This window comes from Neofelis nebulosa, chromosome 7, assembly GCF_028018385.1.
Source record: "Neofelis nebulosa isolate mNeoNeb1 chromosome 7, mNeoNeb1.pri, whole genome shotgun sequence".
In the NCBI taxonomy this organism is placed as follows: Eukaryota; Metazoa; Chordata; class Mammalia; order Carnivora; family Felidae; genus Neofelis; species Neofelis nebulosa.
Window position 1 is genome coordinate 60,823,641 of NC_080788.1, and position 17,996 is coordinate 60,841,636.

Sequence of the window (17,996 nt, forward strand, 5' to 3'; positions counted from 1 at the left end):
ACATACAACCAAACAATAATACAAGTATTTATAAGAAAACTAAATCTGTTCAATAAGGTGGACAAACCTAACAAATGAGCTCAATACCAAAAAATAATTTTGGAGACTGGGATGGAATAATATTCAGAAGGACTTAATGATAAGAATAATAATATTATATAACACACTGAAGTACTCACAGGGGCTTTGAAGTCATCTTCTCTAAAGAAGTAAAGCCAAGCGTTTTTGTTCTAAGTACAGTTCTGATCAGAATCAGACCGTTAGACCTATAAACCCAAATGAAAGCAATGTGCTAGTCTCAACCCACTGTATTTCTGACAGAAAGAAACTTTGAAAGGTTACTTATTGAATTACCAGCAGGTCAACATTTTATTAAGCCCATCAATAGGTTTAACAATGAATTAACACACTTTATTGCAAATAGGGAATAAGGCAGCTTCTGCAGGAATCTCTGAAACACGATTCAGAAATGCAAACTCATGCAATTATCTTTTGTATCTAGCACAGAAAAATATATCAGACTTATATAGTATATAAATAACTGCCAGTCTGGCCTAACCAACAGTCTTTGGTAGTAGCGTCTCTTGACAAGGATGGATAGGAACTCCATTTTGATCCAGAAAGCATTCTAGCCCCATTTTAAAAGCAGACATCAGAGGCTACCTGTGATATAAGGAGAATGGAGAGTGCAAATGAGCCTGAAAACTCACAGTTCAAGTTCATTCTGAGTGAGTTCCTTGATTCTGTTCATGCAATGATCAACGGCATTAATGAGTAAAGGGATCCAACTATCTTCTGGCTGTGGGGTCACATGACTCGCTCTGAAAATGGAATGGGGAGAAAGAGAAGTTAAATTTATACTGTCAAGGGAAAACCTACCCACAAAAGGAGCACAGACGAAACTATAGTAAGAGAAGGCAAGCTTCTTTGTAGAAACTTAGATGCTCCACAACTCAAGTGGAAAGAAAACATCACACCCACGTTCTTCCACTTCTTAAAATGGGGCTTTGGGAGCTGAGAATGATTGGATAGGTTTATTCTCAAAAAAGTTATTTGGGGAGAAGTCCTCATACTCACTTAGTAATTTCAAGTGCCTTCTTTAAGACAGATACAAGTTTTGCAGACTAGAAAAGAAACAGAGAAGTTACTCACCCTGAGTCCTACTATAAAAAGGAAAGGAAAGCCAAGATATATTAAGACTCAAGTAATAAAAAAACAGAAAAAAAAAAAAAACTTGAAGGAAAGTGCAAAAACAAAAATTCTGGTTACATTACGGTGGTAGAATTATAGGATTCTGTTCTATTTAGCAAAATCTTATTAGTATTGCTACTTTAACATTTTATAAATTTTAAAAATTTGTTAATACTTTTAAATTTTTAAAAAATGAAAAAAGTAAGAATATAACCTGAATTTGTCCCAACTGCTGATAGCTTTGAATATATAGCAGGAACAGCTGAAGTTCCTTTTTAAAAAAATTCTATGTACAGAATTTTAAGCATACCGGTAAAAAGATAACATGAGGATATATATATGCCACCAATATATAGTACATCTTTTAATTTTTTTTTTATTTGGAGTAATTGACAAGGCATATTGCTAATGATGTTTATTTCTTGGGAAGTCAATTTATAAAAGTGAATGTGAAAAAAGAAGTTAATGCCCAAAAGGATCCTATTCTACTTTAAGGTATATGCACACTGTGAAGATACATTTGATGAATTTAATTTCCACTATCTAATTTATCAAATATTTTTAGGATTGAAAATTCTGAATATAAGATATAAGCCATTTGGTAGTTTTACTTCTTCTTCCAGTAACTGTAGAGATAATCTGAGTCTCTAAAAATAATAGAATTCTCTCTAGCACAGGACTCAGGACATGAAAGAATACAATAAAATCAGATTTTTATAAAGAGCTTGACCTTTTGTAGTTAAATCACCCAATGTGTTTATATTAGAACAGAGTATGTTTCTGGAACACTTGGTTTTGCCTACACCAGAAATCAGGTATTTACAACTTCAGGTTGAGAAGATACTGAAGTACTGTGGTAAATCAAACTTTCTTTTTCAAAGTAGCATTTTCTAAGGTCTTTGGGTTTTCTAAGTGACTGGCCAAGAGGTTATGGAAGAGAGTAGTACCAGAACTCATGGCTATTAGAATTCAACTTCAATAAATATTTATCAGGCAGAAATACATGTAAGAACTGTGACATTATTGTTGTACTGGCATCCTAGTGTAACAAATAAATATGTTTCCTATAGCTTAAAGGAAATATTAGTAATTAGGGAAATTCTACACTTAGGTCAGTAGCTATTCCCTCAAGTTGGTACTTACATTGATTCGCACAGTCAAGTGGCACATAGGTGGGTATATACTCAGAGCCAAATCATCCACACTAAGGACAGAAAGCAAAAATAACCATTAACAAAAAAAGGAACAAAGCTGAACTGGGTGGTTTTCAGTACACAATTAAGGCATGAGAGAATGTGAGAAATGTCCCATAAATGCCTATTAATTCCTTAAATTGAGCAACCAGAATCAATTCAACTGATATGTACTAAATATCTACTTACCCCATTTCCCTAGGAATCTGGGGGGAAAAACTCCCTTGGCCTATATGATAGGACATGATTAATTCAGTTAAAAATGGGAGGATGTGAAACCATCAATTAAATAACTGTGGAGTTCATCCATGGATGTCACTCAAGTGGGCATTACTTTACCCAAGTGATGCAATTTAGTACCACTAATAATGGGACAAACTAACATTATGCACCTGCCCAATATGATACAATGAGAAGCACAAAATACTCAAATATGTGATCGCCTTGCCAAAAAAATATTTAACTTGAATATAATCTATAATCATACAAAAGACAATCACATGAATCCAGATTTTTGGATATTCTGTGAGACAACTGACCTAGATTCCTGGATAGGAACTGTTATAGTTGCAAGAGACTACAACCAAACCAGACTACTGCAAGAGATGACAACCAAATGCACTGTGACACTATGACAGACCCCTTGATAAAAAAAAAAAAAAAAAAGGCTTTAAAATACATTTTAGAGACAAATGGGGACATTTGAATAGTAACTATTTTCTATTCAACATTATATTTCGCAGATATAATAATAATGTCTGTTCTTAGAGATACGTGCTGAAGTATTTAGGGGTGAAATGTCACTGATGTCTGCAACTTACTCTCAAATGGTTCAGGAGAAAAATGGCACATCTAATCCATTGAGAAATAAACCAATATTGAAAAAAATGTGAGCAGGTGAACATAGATGAAGGATACATGGATGTTCAATGCAATACTTTTATCAACTTTCCTGTAGGTCGAAAATGTTCAAAATAAAAACTGGGGGAAAAGCTTAAGGTGACAACACAAGCAGAGGTCACATGCTGCTGCTCACATGTTTCAAGTGGGGATTCCGCTTACCTAGGGCTGATCTCATCAGAGATATCCACAATGTCGTCCAGTTGGGCCACCTGATCCTTCTTCCCATTCTCTGCCACTGAGATCCGGATTTTCTTCAGGCAGGCTTTTGATGCTCTCACCAGTGCAAGGCATGGGATTATGAGCTCTTGATCCTCCTCTGACCAATATAAGTCCCGATTGTTTGGATACCCCAACCCATCATCCTCCTCATCACCGTGGTTATCAGAGTTGTCCTCAGTGTCATTCAGGAGGCCACAGTACGGGTCACATTCTTCCACAGCCTAAGACATGCCATGATATATTTGAATGCCAAAAAAACCCCAAAAAACAAAAACCAAGGCTTTTACACTTTCAGCATCATGTCTGAGTTATCCCCAAACCTCAGCCAGCTACTTCACTAATGGCTACAGAGTTCAAGCACCCTGTTCTCACTCCCCTTGCCCAGCAGTAGACAGAGGGGAGTGGTACTAAATCACACACTGGTGTGGGTAGTAGGAGATGGGAGTTGAAAGCCAAGAGTGAAGATGGGACTTATTGAGTTAATGCTCAGGACATTTCCTTTCTTTATAGTATCATCTATGATCATGGAGTTGTCCCTTCACCTGCTCCATTTCCTCATGCGCATCCTTCACAAAATCCACATTCTTCGTCAGCATTGAAAGGGCTGCAGCTTTGTTATCTACAAGTGAAAAATCAGAAGCACTAGAATTAGAGGAGAAACCCAACAATTCTGTGAAGTCTGCAAATGGCAACCAATGGTGTTCCCATTTGAGAAGAGTGCCAAGGATAGTCAACAAGAGCAGTGGTTTAATAAAATTTTTCTCATATTCATCCTCTGGGTAACCAGAGGAGTTAAAAAGCTTTTCATCATTCACCACTAGAAGAAATAAAATGGTAACATGATGTTCCTCTTCATGGTCCTCTTGACAAACACTGCTTTTGGCCCAGCTGACACTACCTCATAGGGGCTTCAGTGTGTCCCATAATACTGCTCCTGGGGCAGGACCAGGAGAACAAATCACATTTGTTCAACAAGACACGGCCACAGAAAGAGGGCTAAAAACGTATGAGAACTAGGTCGCCTGGGTGGTTTAGTTGGTTAAGTGTCCGGCTTTAGCTCAGGTCATGATCTCATGGTTTGTGGGTTTGAGCCCCATGTCAGGCTCTGTGCTGACAGCTCAGAACCTGGAGCCTGCTTCAGATTCTGTGTCTCCGTATCTCTCTGCTCCTTCCCTGCTCACACTGTCTCTTTTTGTCGCAAAAATAAATAAACATTAAAAAAAAATTTTTTTAAGTATAAGAGCTAAAAAGACTGGCAAAAAATGTTAATACCTATTTTTTGATGTTACTGATAAACTATATGCATTCCACTAAGTTGTAAGTTAAAATATGCACATGCTACAAAACTACAAACTAGATATGAGAGAACTATCTGCTTTGGCCAGCAGAGTCAACAGCCCATTTCCCACTCTCACCCACCTCTTGGTATCTGAGGAACCTGCTGGCATGCAGTCCAGACACTGTTGTAGGAAATAAGGTCATTGTTCTCTGAGCTGGGGAAAGGAATCAATAAGGATAGATCAATAACCACTGTTCCTCTCTCCTAAAAAAGAATGATCTTGCTCGACATCATTCTCAGCTATTAGTAACTTTGCTGTTGAAATGAGTTTTTTTTCCGCTCCCTGAAGCAAGGAACCCCATTAACTGATAAACCCAATTGTAGCATCACTACCTCTGAGTTGGAGTCATGAAAAGCACATCCATAAGTTGAGCCATGCCATCTACGATGTCCAGAGTGGTGCTTCGTACCAGCTTTCTCAGAGTGATTCCTGTAGCCAAACCCAAAGACTAAGCAGCCTGGTCTCCTTTCTGGAAGTCACCATCTGCTTTCTTGAGAGTTTAAGCCCTTCAGAACTTAAAGTAATGTGAGTACCAACACAAAACTCAGGTCTTATGTATTTCCCCATGTCTTTTTCTTGCTCCTCCCACCATTTCTGAGTAGTGCTCTCCAAAAGAGATCTGGAACAAAATACTTCCATGACAGCATGTATCCATTCATTAAGGTCAATGGTCCCTTGGCAACTGTGGCTGAAACACTTGAAGTTTAAACTATCTCTGAGTAACCCTAAAGATCCATGAGACATGCATTCATTTATAATTTTGGCATGGTTATAATCAAGGCATTACCCTATAGGCAGGGCTGGAGGTCACTTAACTTGTAAAGGAGCTCAGAAACAGCGTGTGATGTCATATGGGTGGAGGAGACCGGGGAGGCCCCTATAGATCCAGCATCTATAGTGGTTATAATGGGTTAGAGGGGGAGGAGCCAGTGAAAACTAAAAACCTTTGAGTCTGGCAAAGCAGGGAAGATGGTAACACAGCATCCATATCTTAGCATAAAGCATTATTTATGGAGGTCACTGATATTATATTATCTTTGAGGGCATTTTACGTGGAGCAAGTTATACTACATGCTCAAATTGAAGAAAAGGTAATAGTCTCAGGACAGAAGCTGTCATATTAGCAAAGATCTGCTCTATAAATCAAACATTTATGTGTATACAGTGGCTTACCCTGATTCTTGGGAAGTGAATAATATACTGCAATCATTGCCTTGATGGCAGCACGGACTTGTTCACAGAACCTCTGTGTTTCCTATGAGGCAATGGATCAATTTCAGAATGAAAAAAAAGAAATGGATTAGATTCATCAGTCCATTTGCTGTAGAAGAGAGCAGACATCTGTACAGCATCATCTATAAACATTTTCTGTAGTCCTATTCTGAATTAGGCCTTGAACTATTCTCAGCACATAGCAGAGAGGAATTAGCTGGCCCCATGACTGAGCTGACAACTCAATAAAACATTAAGGAACATCAGGAAAAACTTATTCCTAATATTCTACATCCCAAGATACTCATGATCTGCTGTGAAGTATTCACCATATCTTAGACCAGGAGTTGGCAACTACGGCCCACGGGCCAAATTAGGCCCACTGACAGTTTTTAGAAATAAAGTGTTACTGGCACACAGCCACACTCATTTACATATTATCTATAACTGTGTTCACATTACAAGGGCAGAGTTAGGTAGCTGGCCTGCAAAGCCTAAAATATTTACTGTTTGGCTTTTTACAGAAAAATCTGCCAACCCTATCTTAGACCATTAACCAGGTGTCTGATCTCTCTCCCTCTCTCTCACACACACACCTAAAAGAAATTAGCATGGACTCTACAAGGTTGACTATTTTCCTTCTAAGCAGTCACTGGCTTTCTCCTGTCTTCCTTGTCCTCATTTTTCCGCTAAATTCTAAGCCAGTGCTACATAAAATGTGGTCCACTGATTGGGGCCAGTCCATGAATTGTTATCAGTCTGGGATGGTGGGTAAGTACAATGTGTGAGAATAAGTGTTTAAAGCTTTATATTCATCCTCTGGGTAACCAGAGGCAAGTGACATTGCTTCAACATCCAAACACATAAAAAACAAAGCCATACTTCTGTAGGACTAACATGTTAAGATCCTAAGGAAGCAATCATGATTCAAACACACATAATTCAAACAAAACCAAATTCTAACTTTTTTTTTTTTTTTTGTAATTTTTTTTTAATGTTTATTTACTTTTGAGACAGAGAGAGACAGAGCATGAACGGGGGAGGGTCAGAGAGAGAGAGGGAGACACAGAATCTGAAACAGGCTCCAGGCTCTGAGCTGTCAGCACAGGGACTGACGCGGAGCTCGAACTCACGAGCTGTGAGATCATGACCTGAGCTGCAGTCAGACGCTTAAGCGACTGAGCCACCCAGGTGCCCCCAAATTCTAACTTTTTAACTGTAAGTGAAACCAATGTCAGAGGCATGTACAGAAAAATAGTTCATGCTGCCTCCTCATGGTATCCTATCAACTGTGAATATTAGCAGCGAATCCCAAATATATTTGAAAGAAAAGAGACAACAGGTAAGGTAACAGTCATACTCCCCTTAAAATAAATACTGACTTTCTTGCACAAAGCTTTTAAAATGCTCTCAAATAATTCACTTCTTATTTTCTCATCATAGATCTCTAGGGTATTTAGGGGGAGAGTTTATCATTGTAGGTGCAGCAAAGGAATATTTTTTCATTTCAAAACATCTGGATATATAGACTGAGAAAGAAAATGAAACTATTATGAAAAACAAATAAGGTAATGAATATGCCATTTTAAAATAACCTGATTCCCAAATTAAGTATACCTCATTCTAGAAAAACTGGCAATAAAACACACCTGGTTATAACACCATGTTTATTTTCATCAGTTTTGTAATAAGGGGTTATTTATTTATTTATTTTTTATATGAAATTTATTGTCAAATTGGTTTCCATACAACACCCAGTGTTCATCCCAACAGGTGCCCTCCTCAATGCCCATCACTCACTTTCCCCTCCCTCCCACACCCCATCAACCCTCAGTTTATTCTCAGTTTTGTTTTTTTTGTTTTTTTTTTCAATATATGGAATTTATTGTCAAATTGGTTTCCATACAACACCCAGTGCTCATCCCAAAAGGTGCCCTCCTCAATACCCATCACCCACCCTCCCATCCCTCCCACCCCAATCAACCCTCAGTTTGTTCTCAGTTTTTAAGAGTCTCTTATGCTTTGGCTCTCTCCCACTCTAACCTTTTTTTTTTTTTTCTTCCCCTCCCCCATGGTTTTCTGTTAAGTTTCTCAGGATCCACATAAGAGTGAAAACACATGGTATCTGTCTTTCTCTGTATGGCTTATTTCACTTAGCATCACACTCTCCAGTTCCATCCACGTTGCTACAAAAGGCCAGATTTCATTCTTTCTCATTGCCAAGTAGTATTCTAATGTGTATATAAACCACAATTTCTTTTTCTTTTTTTCAATATATGAGATTTATTGTCAAATTGGTTTCCATAATAAGGGGTTATTTAAAAATGCATAAATTCTTGCTCCAGAAATTCCACTTCTGGGATTTTTTTTTTTTTTTTTTGCTGATATACATGCATACACAAAGATTGTATTAGGCAATTTACCACAGCATTGTTTATAATAGTTACAAGTCTAAGCTGGAAACAGCTTAGATGTTCACATAAAGTACCAGTTAAATAAATTATGGTTATAACAACTCTACTGAATACTATGCAGCATTACAAAGAACTGAGCAACTTTATATGTGCTTCTAAGAATCAATTTGAAGGGCAACTGGGTAGCTCAGTCGGATAAGCGTCCAACTTTCGATCACGGCATGACCTCACGCTTTGTGAGTTTGAGCCTGCATCAGACTCTGTGCTGACAGCCCAGGGTCTGGAGCTTGCTTTGGAGTCTGAGTTTCTCTCTTTCTTTCTGCCCCTCCCCTGGTTGTGCGCTCTCTCTCTCTCTCTCTCTCTCTCTCAAAAATCAATAAATAAACATTAAAAAAAATCAATTTGCAGGCCATGTTAATTTTTTTTAAAGGAAGGTCCAGAAAAGTGTGTATGGTATCCTAACATTTGTGTAAAAAGAAGCAGTCATATACATGTAAGTGTGTACATGCATCAAATACATATGGCACAATACAAAAGGAACCGGGGATATAAACTTTTTAGCACACTTAACTTTGACATCTTCTGAATTTATACTGTTAATATGTTACTGATTAAATATAAAAAGTAATTCAATATAAAAAGAGTATTGTGTAGTATAACAGAAAAGGTGGTTTAGACATCAGATAGACCCTAATTTAAATCCTAGCTCCACTGCTTATTTACCTGAGCCTATAAGCCTGCTTACTCAGCTGTCAGATGGGAATCATGGATGTGAAAACACCTAGCAAACAGCAAGTGCTTAAAAAAATATATACATATCAGAAAGGAAATCACCAGGATGAATTTCGGATTGAACCAATACCTATTTAGAAGATCTGCCTAGTCCAGGTAAGGAAGGCACTTGGCAATTTGGTCTTCACAACAATCCTGTGAGGTGACAACTGCCATCTTATTTAACAGGTGTGGGAAATAAATCCCCACACCTGGCTTGAGTGCAAAAGGTGGAAAGAAAATGATTGGATTCCTAATGAATAACGGGGCAGCACAAAAATTCCAACAAGTAAAGCCCACCTGTGGAGAGGGCAGTGGAAGATGAGAGAAGACTTCGGTCAGAGTCGTAGCTTCCCTTGACACGTTCACAGCTGCCTCATCTGTGGGATGACAGAGGCTGGAGCCAACATGTTAGTGCCAAAAAGATAAGCCCGCAGCTGCAGCTGCAGCAGGGACTTTGCGGATGATGCGTTTCCTCTCAATCCTTATCGGCTGAGAAGCCTCAAAAACACCTCCCCAAATCTATGTTTTATATTCCAACTTCCTAAGTGCTCAGGATGAGGAAGGTGAGGTATCCCCACCGAGAGGATGCGGCAGGGCAAAAGCGGGAGGGAAAAAGGGCTAGGACACAGGAAGGGATGAAAAATCCAAGTCCCCAACAGGAGAGGCACTCACTGAGTCTCCTCCAAAACGTCTCAGGATTAAACTCCTTGGTGGTCTCCAGGGCTTCGCCGACTAGTGGGTGTGGCACGCGGGCCCGGCGAGGGGCAAAAGGAAGAGCAGAGATAAGCGAGGCCACTCCCGGCCCCCACCTTCTCCACCCGTGTCCCCGCCCCCGCCGGCGCCACAGTCGGCCTGTTCCCTAACCAAGCCCGCCCCTGCCGTCGCCCGTCCCAACGGCATCAGCTCACCCCGCACTCCAGGTATCAGCAGCCGCAGCTCCTCTGCCAAGTGCCGGATCTGCTCCAAAGGCGGAGCTAGGGTGGGGACCGCCGCTGTAGGCGCGGCTGCGTTCGCCATCTCAGAAGATTGCCTGGAACTTCCAAAGGCGGCCACGGAAGCTGCCGAGCCGCTCTGCTTGTGGGCGTTCTACTTCCGGGAGTCACTGACCCGGGTTCGTTTCCGGCAACAACCAACCCACCCCGCCCCAGAGGCCGGGTCACACCTGTGCTCCTCCCCCAGGGCCGGCCACGCCTCCTCCCGCCCAGAGGCCGGGCTACACACACACAAAACTCAGTCGGAGTTCTTACCCATCATTCATTTATTTGATTAGATTGAAAAAAAAAAAAAGAAAAAAGAAAAAACCACCTAAAGAAGCAGAGAGCCCATAACCTCGAGGGAAAAGAAGACTGGGAGCTAGTACCTCAAGGGTAGTCAGGGTAGGGCCCAAGTTCACACTGGTTCCCTGCCCCTAAAGTGGCACCCTTCACAGCTGCGGAGTTCCACACACTGTGCTAGGTACTTTACGTGAAGTAACCGTAAAAAATACAGTGGGCTTCTGATACAACCATTCACACACCCAGCCCCTGCCCTGTGGATCTCCTGATTAGGACTTTCTCTTCACAAAAGTAAATCAACTCTTTGCCTTCTTGGAGAAGGAAGGAATCATGGCATTATTTAGAGATTTTTCTGCAGTCCATTCTGCAGGAATCAGTAGTGGGTAATCCTCCCCAACTCCCAGGTGTCCAAGGTGCAGCAGCTCCCTGAAGCCTGCCCACCAACACTGGCTTTCCACCTGCTGCTGGGCCAGGGGCCTGGGCTACATAGGCAGATGGTGAGGCATGGCCTTTAGGAGCTTAAGTGGCTTTTTAACTGCGCTATGAAGGTTCCAAGCTTGGTAGAGTTCAGTGTCCACACACAACGAATGATAACAGGTGTCAACAGTGTCAACCAGGTCCGCAAAGGGGAGAAGAAAAAAGCTAGAGTGCCATATGTCATATGAAGAAAATAGCAGGAATAAATCTGCCAGATGTACAGCAGTAACATAAGTAGGTGAACAGGTATAACCTTCAAGTATTTGCCTTGACGGAGATGGGACCGAAAGTTGTGACCAAAGCACCGCTGCAACAAGCTCCAACACAGGTAAACCATCAAGGGGATGTTAAAAAATGCCAGCTGGAAAGAGAAGCAGAACAGGGTATTATCTTATTAGCAAGACCTTAGGGGGCCGGGTCTCATTAACACATTATTGGTGGCTCCTAACAATATGTTGCTCTCTTTCTTGGGGGTTGATTCTCTGATTGTTTATGCTTCAATCACAGTTGCTTATAACACTCAGCAAGAGGTGACTTATAGTTAGTTGTACATTTGCCTGTATCCTTTTGTTCATCTTAAAAGTAGGTATCATTTATGTTGAAGCCCTCAGTAATGTTTAAGATGGAAATGAACTGAGTATATGTACATACATACACACACTCCTTTTTAGCAGAGTGAGGGGGGACGTAGGCATCACTATTTTTTTTAATCTCTTATTTTATTATTCTTTAAAAAAAATTTTTTTTTACATTTATTTTTGAGAGACAGAGTGAGACAAAGTGAGAGTGGGGGGAGGGGCAGAGAGCAGGAGACACAGAATCCGAAGCAGGCTCCAGGCTCTGAGCTGTCGGCACAGAGCCTGACGTGAGGCTCAAACCCACAAACCATGAGATCATGACCTGAGCCTAAGTCAGACACTTAACAGACTGAGCCACCCAGGAGCCCTATTCTTTTTTTTTTTTTTTTTAAAGTAAACTCTACACCACACATGGTGCTCAAACTCATGACCCCAAGATCAAGAGTTGCATGCTCCACAACCTGAGCCAGTCAGGTTCCCCCATTATCTCTGTATTTTAAAAGTTTATTTATTTATTTGGGGTGGGGGGGGGAGGAAAAGAGGGGATGAGTGGGGAGGGGGAAAGAGCAAGGGAGCGAAAGAATCCCAGGTAGGCTCTGTGCTGTCAGCTCAGAGCCCAACATGGATCTCAATCTCATGAACAGTGAGATCATGACCTGAGCTGAAATCAAGAGTTGGATGCTTAAGCAACTGAGCCACCCAGGCGCCCCATGTATTTTTAATTGAAGTAGCATGCTGAATACTGGAATGCGAATCAGAAGATTTAAGTTATAATTCAAATTTAGCTGCCGTGTGATTCATTCATTCATTCACCAAATAATTACTGTGCTCCCAATACATGGCAGGCACTGTGATAGGCTCTAGGCTGAGGACACAGTGGTGAACAACTTAGAAAGGATGCATCATAGAGCTTACACTCTAACAGAGAGAGAGAGAGAGAGAGAGAGAGAGAGAGAGAGAGAGAGGGAGACCAAAAAAATAATCATTATAGATTGTGATAAATTCAATGAAGGAAATAACTGGGTCACAAGAGGGTAACTGAGAGATGGGTTTGCTGAGGCCTGAAGAACAGGAATGACTCAGGGGAATGAAGTGCATTCCAGGCAGAAGACACAAATGTAAACCCCTGAGGTGGGAGAGGTCTTAGCCTATTTAAGGCCCACGAACATGGAACATGATGAGCGGGATGGAAATTAGGGCAGTCAGCGGGACCAAGATCATGTCACGACTCTGCTTAAAGGTCTTTAAGCTCAGGAGTGAGCTGATTAAGCTTTTGAAAGGACAACAGTGGACACTGTGTGGCAAACTGACAGTAGGGAGGCAAAAGCAGCAGTGGGAAGACTAGCCTGAGGGTCACTGCAGTAGCCCAGACAAGAAATAATTATGAGTTAGATTAGTGTGGTAGTAACAGAGATGGAAAGAATTGATGGATTCAAGATATGCATTGAAGGGAGATCAAACAAGGGATTACTTGCTAATGAATTAATACAGCATATTACAAGGAAAGGGAAAAATTAAGGATACATTCTAGAAAAACTAGGTAAATGGTGGAGCCATTTATTGAAATTGGAAAGAAATGAGGGAGGAACAGGTTTGGGGTAGAAACTAAAGTTCCTATTAGACATGTAATATTGAGGATGGCTGCTAGAGATTTAAGGAAAGATGTGAAATGGCAGTTGGATATATAGGCACCTGAAGTGCAGAGAACAAGTCAAGGGTAGGGATAACAGGTTTGGGAGCCACAGGCCTACATGATACATAAAATCCAGTATTAGTGTACTATTTATTAAAATATGAATATAAACACCACCTTTTAGTAAGGCTCAGGTTTTACTTGTTGTAAGAGTACTCCTGAGAGACAGCCTCCTTACGTATTTATGTAATAATACATAAAAGAGAACTGAACCAGACTCGGGACCTATGCACACATAAAATGCTGCTATACCAGCAGCACTTTCAACAATAGCCAAATTATGGAAAGAGCCTAAATGTCCATCAACTGATAAATGGATAAAAAAGGTGTGGTTTATATATACTATGGAATACTACTTGGCAACGAGAAAGAATGAAATGTGGCCATTTGCAGCAACGTGGATGGAACTGGAGGGTATTATGCTAAGTGAAATAAGTCAGTCAGAGAAAGACAGATACCATATGTTTTCACTCATATGTGGATCTTGAGAAACTTAACCAAAGACCATGGGGGAGGGAAAGGGGGAAAAAAAGTTACAGACAGGAAGGGAGGCAAACCATAAGAGACTCTTAAATACTGAGAACAAACTGAGGGTTGATGGGGGGTGGGAGAGAGGGGAAAGTGGGTGATGGGCATTGAGGAGGGCACTTGTTGGGATGAGCACTGGGGTTGTATGGAAACCAATTTGACAATAAGTTATATTAAAAAGAATAAATACTTCAACCTAAAAAAATTAAGTAAAATAAAATAAAATAAAATAAAATAAAATAAAATACTGCTATACCAAGAATGTTGTGGTCTTTGGTCAGTGTTTACTAGGCAGAAGTCTTCCCTCTTTGTCTATAATCCTGCTGATTATGCTTTATTGCCCTGTTATGAGGCTGTTAACTCCTTTTTAACAATGTTTTTGGATCTCTTCCCAAACATGAGATCATCATTTGAGATTTTAGTACCTTAGTCCCATTAGGTGAATAAAATAAATAAATAGGTAAATACTTTTCAAACCTATATACAGAGATTTGCTACAGGTCAGTTTTTTATTTGTGTGTTTGCTTTAAAGGAATTTTAATCCAAATGTAAACCTAACCTATCAATGTTTTCCCAAACAAGTATGCTGCTAAGACATCACTAAAAAGCCTAGGCCTAGTTCTTACCCAGTGCAGCTTCCATGGGATAATTAACCCATTTTGTGTGTGTCTATTTTTCCTTTCTTCCTTCTAAAACATTTTCCTTCTTCATTACCATAATCAATTTTGGTTTACTTATATTTATTCTAGTATAAGTCCCATATTTCATTTTTTATCAATAGAAAAACACAGTAAAACAAACTACAAAAACAAAAATCTATTTCACTTTTTAGAAACCCTGACTGCAAAATGTATTTTAGATGTTTATTAGAGAGTAGTGGAACAGCGAGCTTAAGAAGCACTCAAAAACAAATAAAACAACAAATATTAAAGATTACCCTGCCAGTAAATTAGAAAATATGATCTATAGTGTTTGAGACTGGATTTAATTCAAAACTGTTATGCAATTAGTCCAAAAAGCCAAGATGTTTTAAAATTCCATTTCTGACTTCTTACCTGCAGAATTCCAACTATAAATGTTAGGCTGCCTTGTAGGAAATGTCCATCAACAAAGATCCCAAAGGAAAAGCAGCAACCCAACTTGCCTTCAATGATTTCACCAACAAACCATGGTCCTGAAAGAGGCAATGGACAGGAAAGCAGAAGATTAAATAACTGTGATCATGATTATATACATCACGAGGTGCATTTATGGGAATAATAAGTGTGAGAGTAGTCATCTATAAGCATTGTACTAGTGGGGTGCCTGGGTGGCTCAGTCGGTTAAGCATCCGACTTTGGCTCAGGTCATGATCTCACCGTTTGTGAGTTTGAGCCCCGTGTTGGGTTCTGTGCTGACAGCTCAGAGACTGGAGCCTGCTTTGGGTTCTGTGTCTCCTCTCTCTGCCCCTCCCCGACTTGTGCTCTGTCTCTCATAAATAAATAAATGTAAAAAAGAAATTTAGAAGCATTGTACCGGCATAGCTTTTTTTCTTTGCTAATCTCTATGTTGTACCCTATGTCCTAGCTAGCCAACCATTTGCTCCTTTGCTCCGTAATTGTCTAATTATAAAATCGTCTGAGTACATGCCGTACCTGAATAGATTCCAGAAACACATTGGAGTACATTCAGAAACTTTAGAAGATTCTGTTGCAATAGTAACCTAATATAATGCATTACCATTTCCTTTAAGAAGCAAAGACGTATGGGAACTAATTTTCTAGGTAACTACTATTTACTCCTTTAAGCAATAAACTTCAACCACTTTGATCTTTCTAAAATGCACTTCTTCTCTTTTTATTAATATTAATGAATGTATTTTGACCTTTACTTGCTGACCCAAGCCATTACTTTGTACATCAACTACACATTCAAGGTTAACATGTACAAAATTTAACTTGCTTTTCATTTAGAATGTCAGAATGACTTTTCTCTCTGCCCTATTATTTACTTGTCCTTCTCAGTGTGTAGGTTTCTGGAACTACTATATTGTCAAGAATGATTAATGGACAGTCAAGACTTCCGTTCTCAAAATGCAAATACCATCATTTGCTGGTAATATTAGAGTTCAGCTTTAAAAAGTCATAGGTAATTTTTTCAGATGTATATTATTTAACCTCCAATGGATACAGAGTCTAAAAAAGTTTTCCCTGCAAGTTTCAACTTTTAAACATGGAGCAAAATTCAGCCCATTTAATGTTTTCTTTTACAGCCAGGAACCAAATCACTTGCTTTACCTTCTAGTGCAAGACAAGTGTCTAAAATAGCTTCAACCTAGCTTAGAACAAGGAAACTGACCTCCAAAGGACCATCTGCCATAGTTTGTTACACAGAATTCTAAAGTGTTATATATTTTTTAATTTAACTACTTTCTGTTCTCTGGTGGGAGTTTACTAGTGAGCAAAGAAAAGTCCTGAGGTCAAATAAAAGCACAAGACTAAGTAACAAGTAGGCTAATCTACTCCGAATTGACTTTTAGTCACTAAGGAACATCAGTAAAAAGCTTTAAAAAGAGATTCACAGTGTTTTCTGTTTCCCTAAGTGGCTAAGTATTGGTTATAATAATATAACAGAATAACTCGGATATGCCTGAACTCACTGCTCATCTCAGTTTCTTTCTTTTTTGAGCTGACTGTTTAAGAGCCACACATTACTAAATATTCATCGAACTATATATATAACACATTGTGCTTAGCGCTGGGCATAGAGCACTGAACAAGACAGATTAGGACCTCAATGGATATTCTAATGAGAGAAGAGATGATTAACTCAGAAGATAATCATTATGATTATCATTATGATGATAATAAAGGGAATAAAAAGTGTGATGAAATAAAGGATAAAAGTTTAAGGTAGTCAAAGAAGGTTGCTCTCTACACACTAGTTCCTTAACGGTCTTCTCAGCTTAAGTTAACTCGGTGTCAACTAAATGTTCTTTATAAGAAAGAACTTTATTTCCTAAGACCATGTTCCAGGAAATGATTTATACAGAAACTATGTGCTGTTCATTACGTTCTCAAGAGCCTAAATGACTCTATTGTCAAAATTCTCCATATATGGCAGAATTCTCCACAATCTCAAGTTTCCTAATTGACTTACCCAGTGCTGTATATAGGGTTAGCAGCAACACAGAATAGTAGAAGATGTTTAGTTTGCTCAAGACGTGGAGGGAAAATGAGGCCAAATTTATAAATCCTGGAGACCCTAAACAGAATAAATTTGAAAAACCCAGTAAGCACACATACAGTTCATTTTCTAGAAGACTTCCATGGACAATTATACATTCAGCAAATCTTTTGTTATATGGTAACTATACAGATGACGCCACTTTAAATTCAGAAGTTGGCGAGAATTCTGATAAGCCGGTTCACTTAGAATTGTAGAACGTAGGAAGTTCAAAGCAATGGTATAGCTGTGAGACACACATGTGCACACATGCACACATATGCATGTGCACATACCTTTTTCCATGATTAAACATGTAGGTTTGAAATATACTGCTATGCTCAAAGTATGACAAGTCTCTGTTTTCTGTGGAATTTAGTATCCAAATGTACACACTTCCAAATGATATATGAAAAGATATCAAAAGTATACCAAAGAAATATCAAAATTTCTCCAGTCTAATATTAAGTATGAATATCTAATACTCCTCTCCCATATGTGACACAGCTCTTAACTCACAGCTATCCTCTTACTCCATTTGAAAGAGATCTCTAAAGCTCTTCAAATTAACTTCTCTTAAAATATAGTGCCAAAAGTGCCAAGTGTTTGGGCTTCACACAGAGAAGGCCCATTCTGTGGCCACAGACTAAAGGACCACAGATCCTCAAGGGAGGAGAAAGTGTATATACATTTGCAGTGGTTACATAAGCAAGGTGACTGACCAACTACAGCATTAATTTTCAGGAAGGACGATAGGGATTCAAAGAAACAAGACTTCATTATGATCTGGAATGGAGAAAATTGTATGAAAAAGAGGGTTTGAGGTGAGCCCTAAAGGAAGCTAAGATTTAGATAAGTTTAGAAAAATGAATTAGAGATAATAGCATAGGCAAAAGCCCAGAAGCAGAAATGAATATGGTATGTGTAGAGAACAGTGAAAAATTATCCAGGCTAAAATATAGGTAACTGGTTGAAGATATGGCTAATTAGATAGGA

General features: G+C 39.3%; 2 protein-coding genes across 12 annotated transcripts in view; both read right to left on the reverse strand.

Annotated features, from left to right (window-relative positions):
- The window catches only part of CCNDBP1 (cyclin D1 binding protein 1), a 45,292-nt gene extending 34,935 nt beyond the window's left edge, over positions 1-10,357 (reverse strand). For 2 of the 6 annotated variants that reach the window (XR_009264192.1, XM_058738007.1), the window contains exons 1-11: positions 10,155-10,357; positions 9,919-9,978; positions 9,544-9,623; positions 6,020-6,101; positions 5,179-5,275; positions 4,926-4,999; positions 4,049-4,125; positions 3,447-3,727; positions 2,335-2,395; positions 1,078-1,124; positions 711-821 (exon numbers count right to left, since the gene is read on the reverse strand). Coding sequence is in view for 5 of the 6 variants with exons in the window: in XM_058738007.1 (XP_058593990.1) it covers positions 711-821; positions 1,078-1,124; positions 2,335-2,395; positions 3,447-3,727; positions 4,049-4,125; positions 4,926-4,999; positions 5,179-5,275; positions 6,020-6,101; positions 9,544-9,623; positions 9,919-9,978; positions 10,155-10,263 (1,079 nt within the window). In the remaining variant the exon portion in view is untranslated. Of the gene's footprint in view, positions 1-342; positions 822-1,077; positions 1,125-2,334; positions 2,396-3,446; positions 3,728-4,048; positions 4,126-4,925; positions 5,000-5,178; positions 5,276-6,019; positions 6,102-9,543; positions 9,624-9,918; positions 9,979-10,154 lie in introns of those variants that run through there. The other 4 variants (XM_058738009.1, XM_058738008.1, XM_058738010.1 and 1 more) reach the window with 3 other exon arrangements.
- A 131-nt stretch (positions 10,358-10,488) lies between these two features.
- TMEM62 (transmembrane protein 62) overlaps positions 10,489-17,996 on the reverse strand; it is a 33,988-nt gene continuing 26,480 nt past the window's right edge. For 3 of the 6 annotated variants that reach the window (XM_058738006.1, XM_058738002.1, XM_058738003.1), the window contains 3 exons: positions 16,935-17,039; positions 14,852-14,970; positions 10,492-11,358 (listed from right to left, as the gene is read on the reverse strand). In XM_058738006.1, the coding sequence (XP_058593989.1) occupies positions 11,032-11,358; positions 14,852-14,970; positions 16,935-17,039 (551 nt within the window). In that variant the 3' untranslated portion in view covers positions 10,492-11,031. Of the gene's footprint in view, positions 11,359-14,851; positions 14,971-16,934; positions 17,040-17,996 lie in introns of all 6 variants that reach the window. The other 3 variants (XM_058738004.1, XM_058738005.1, XM_058738001.1) reach the window with 2 other exon arrangements.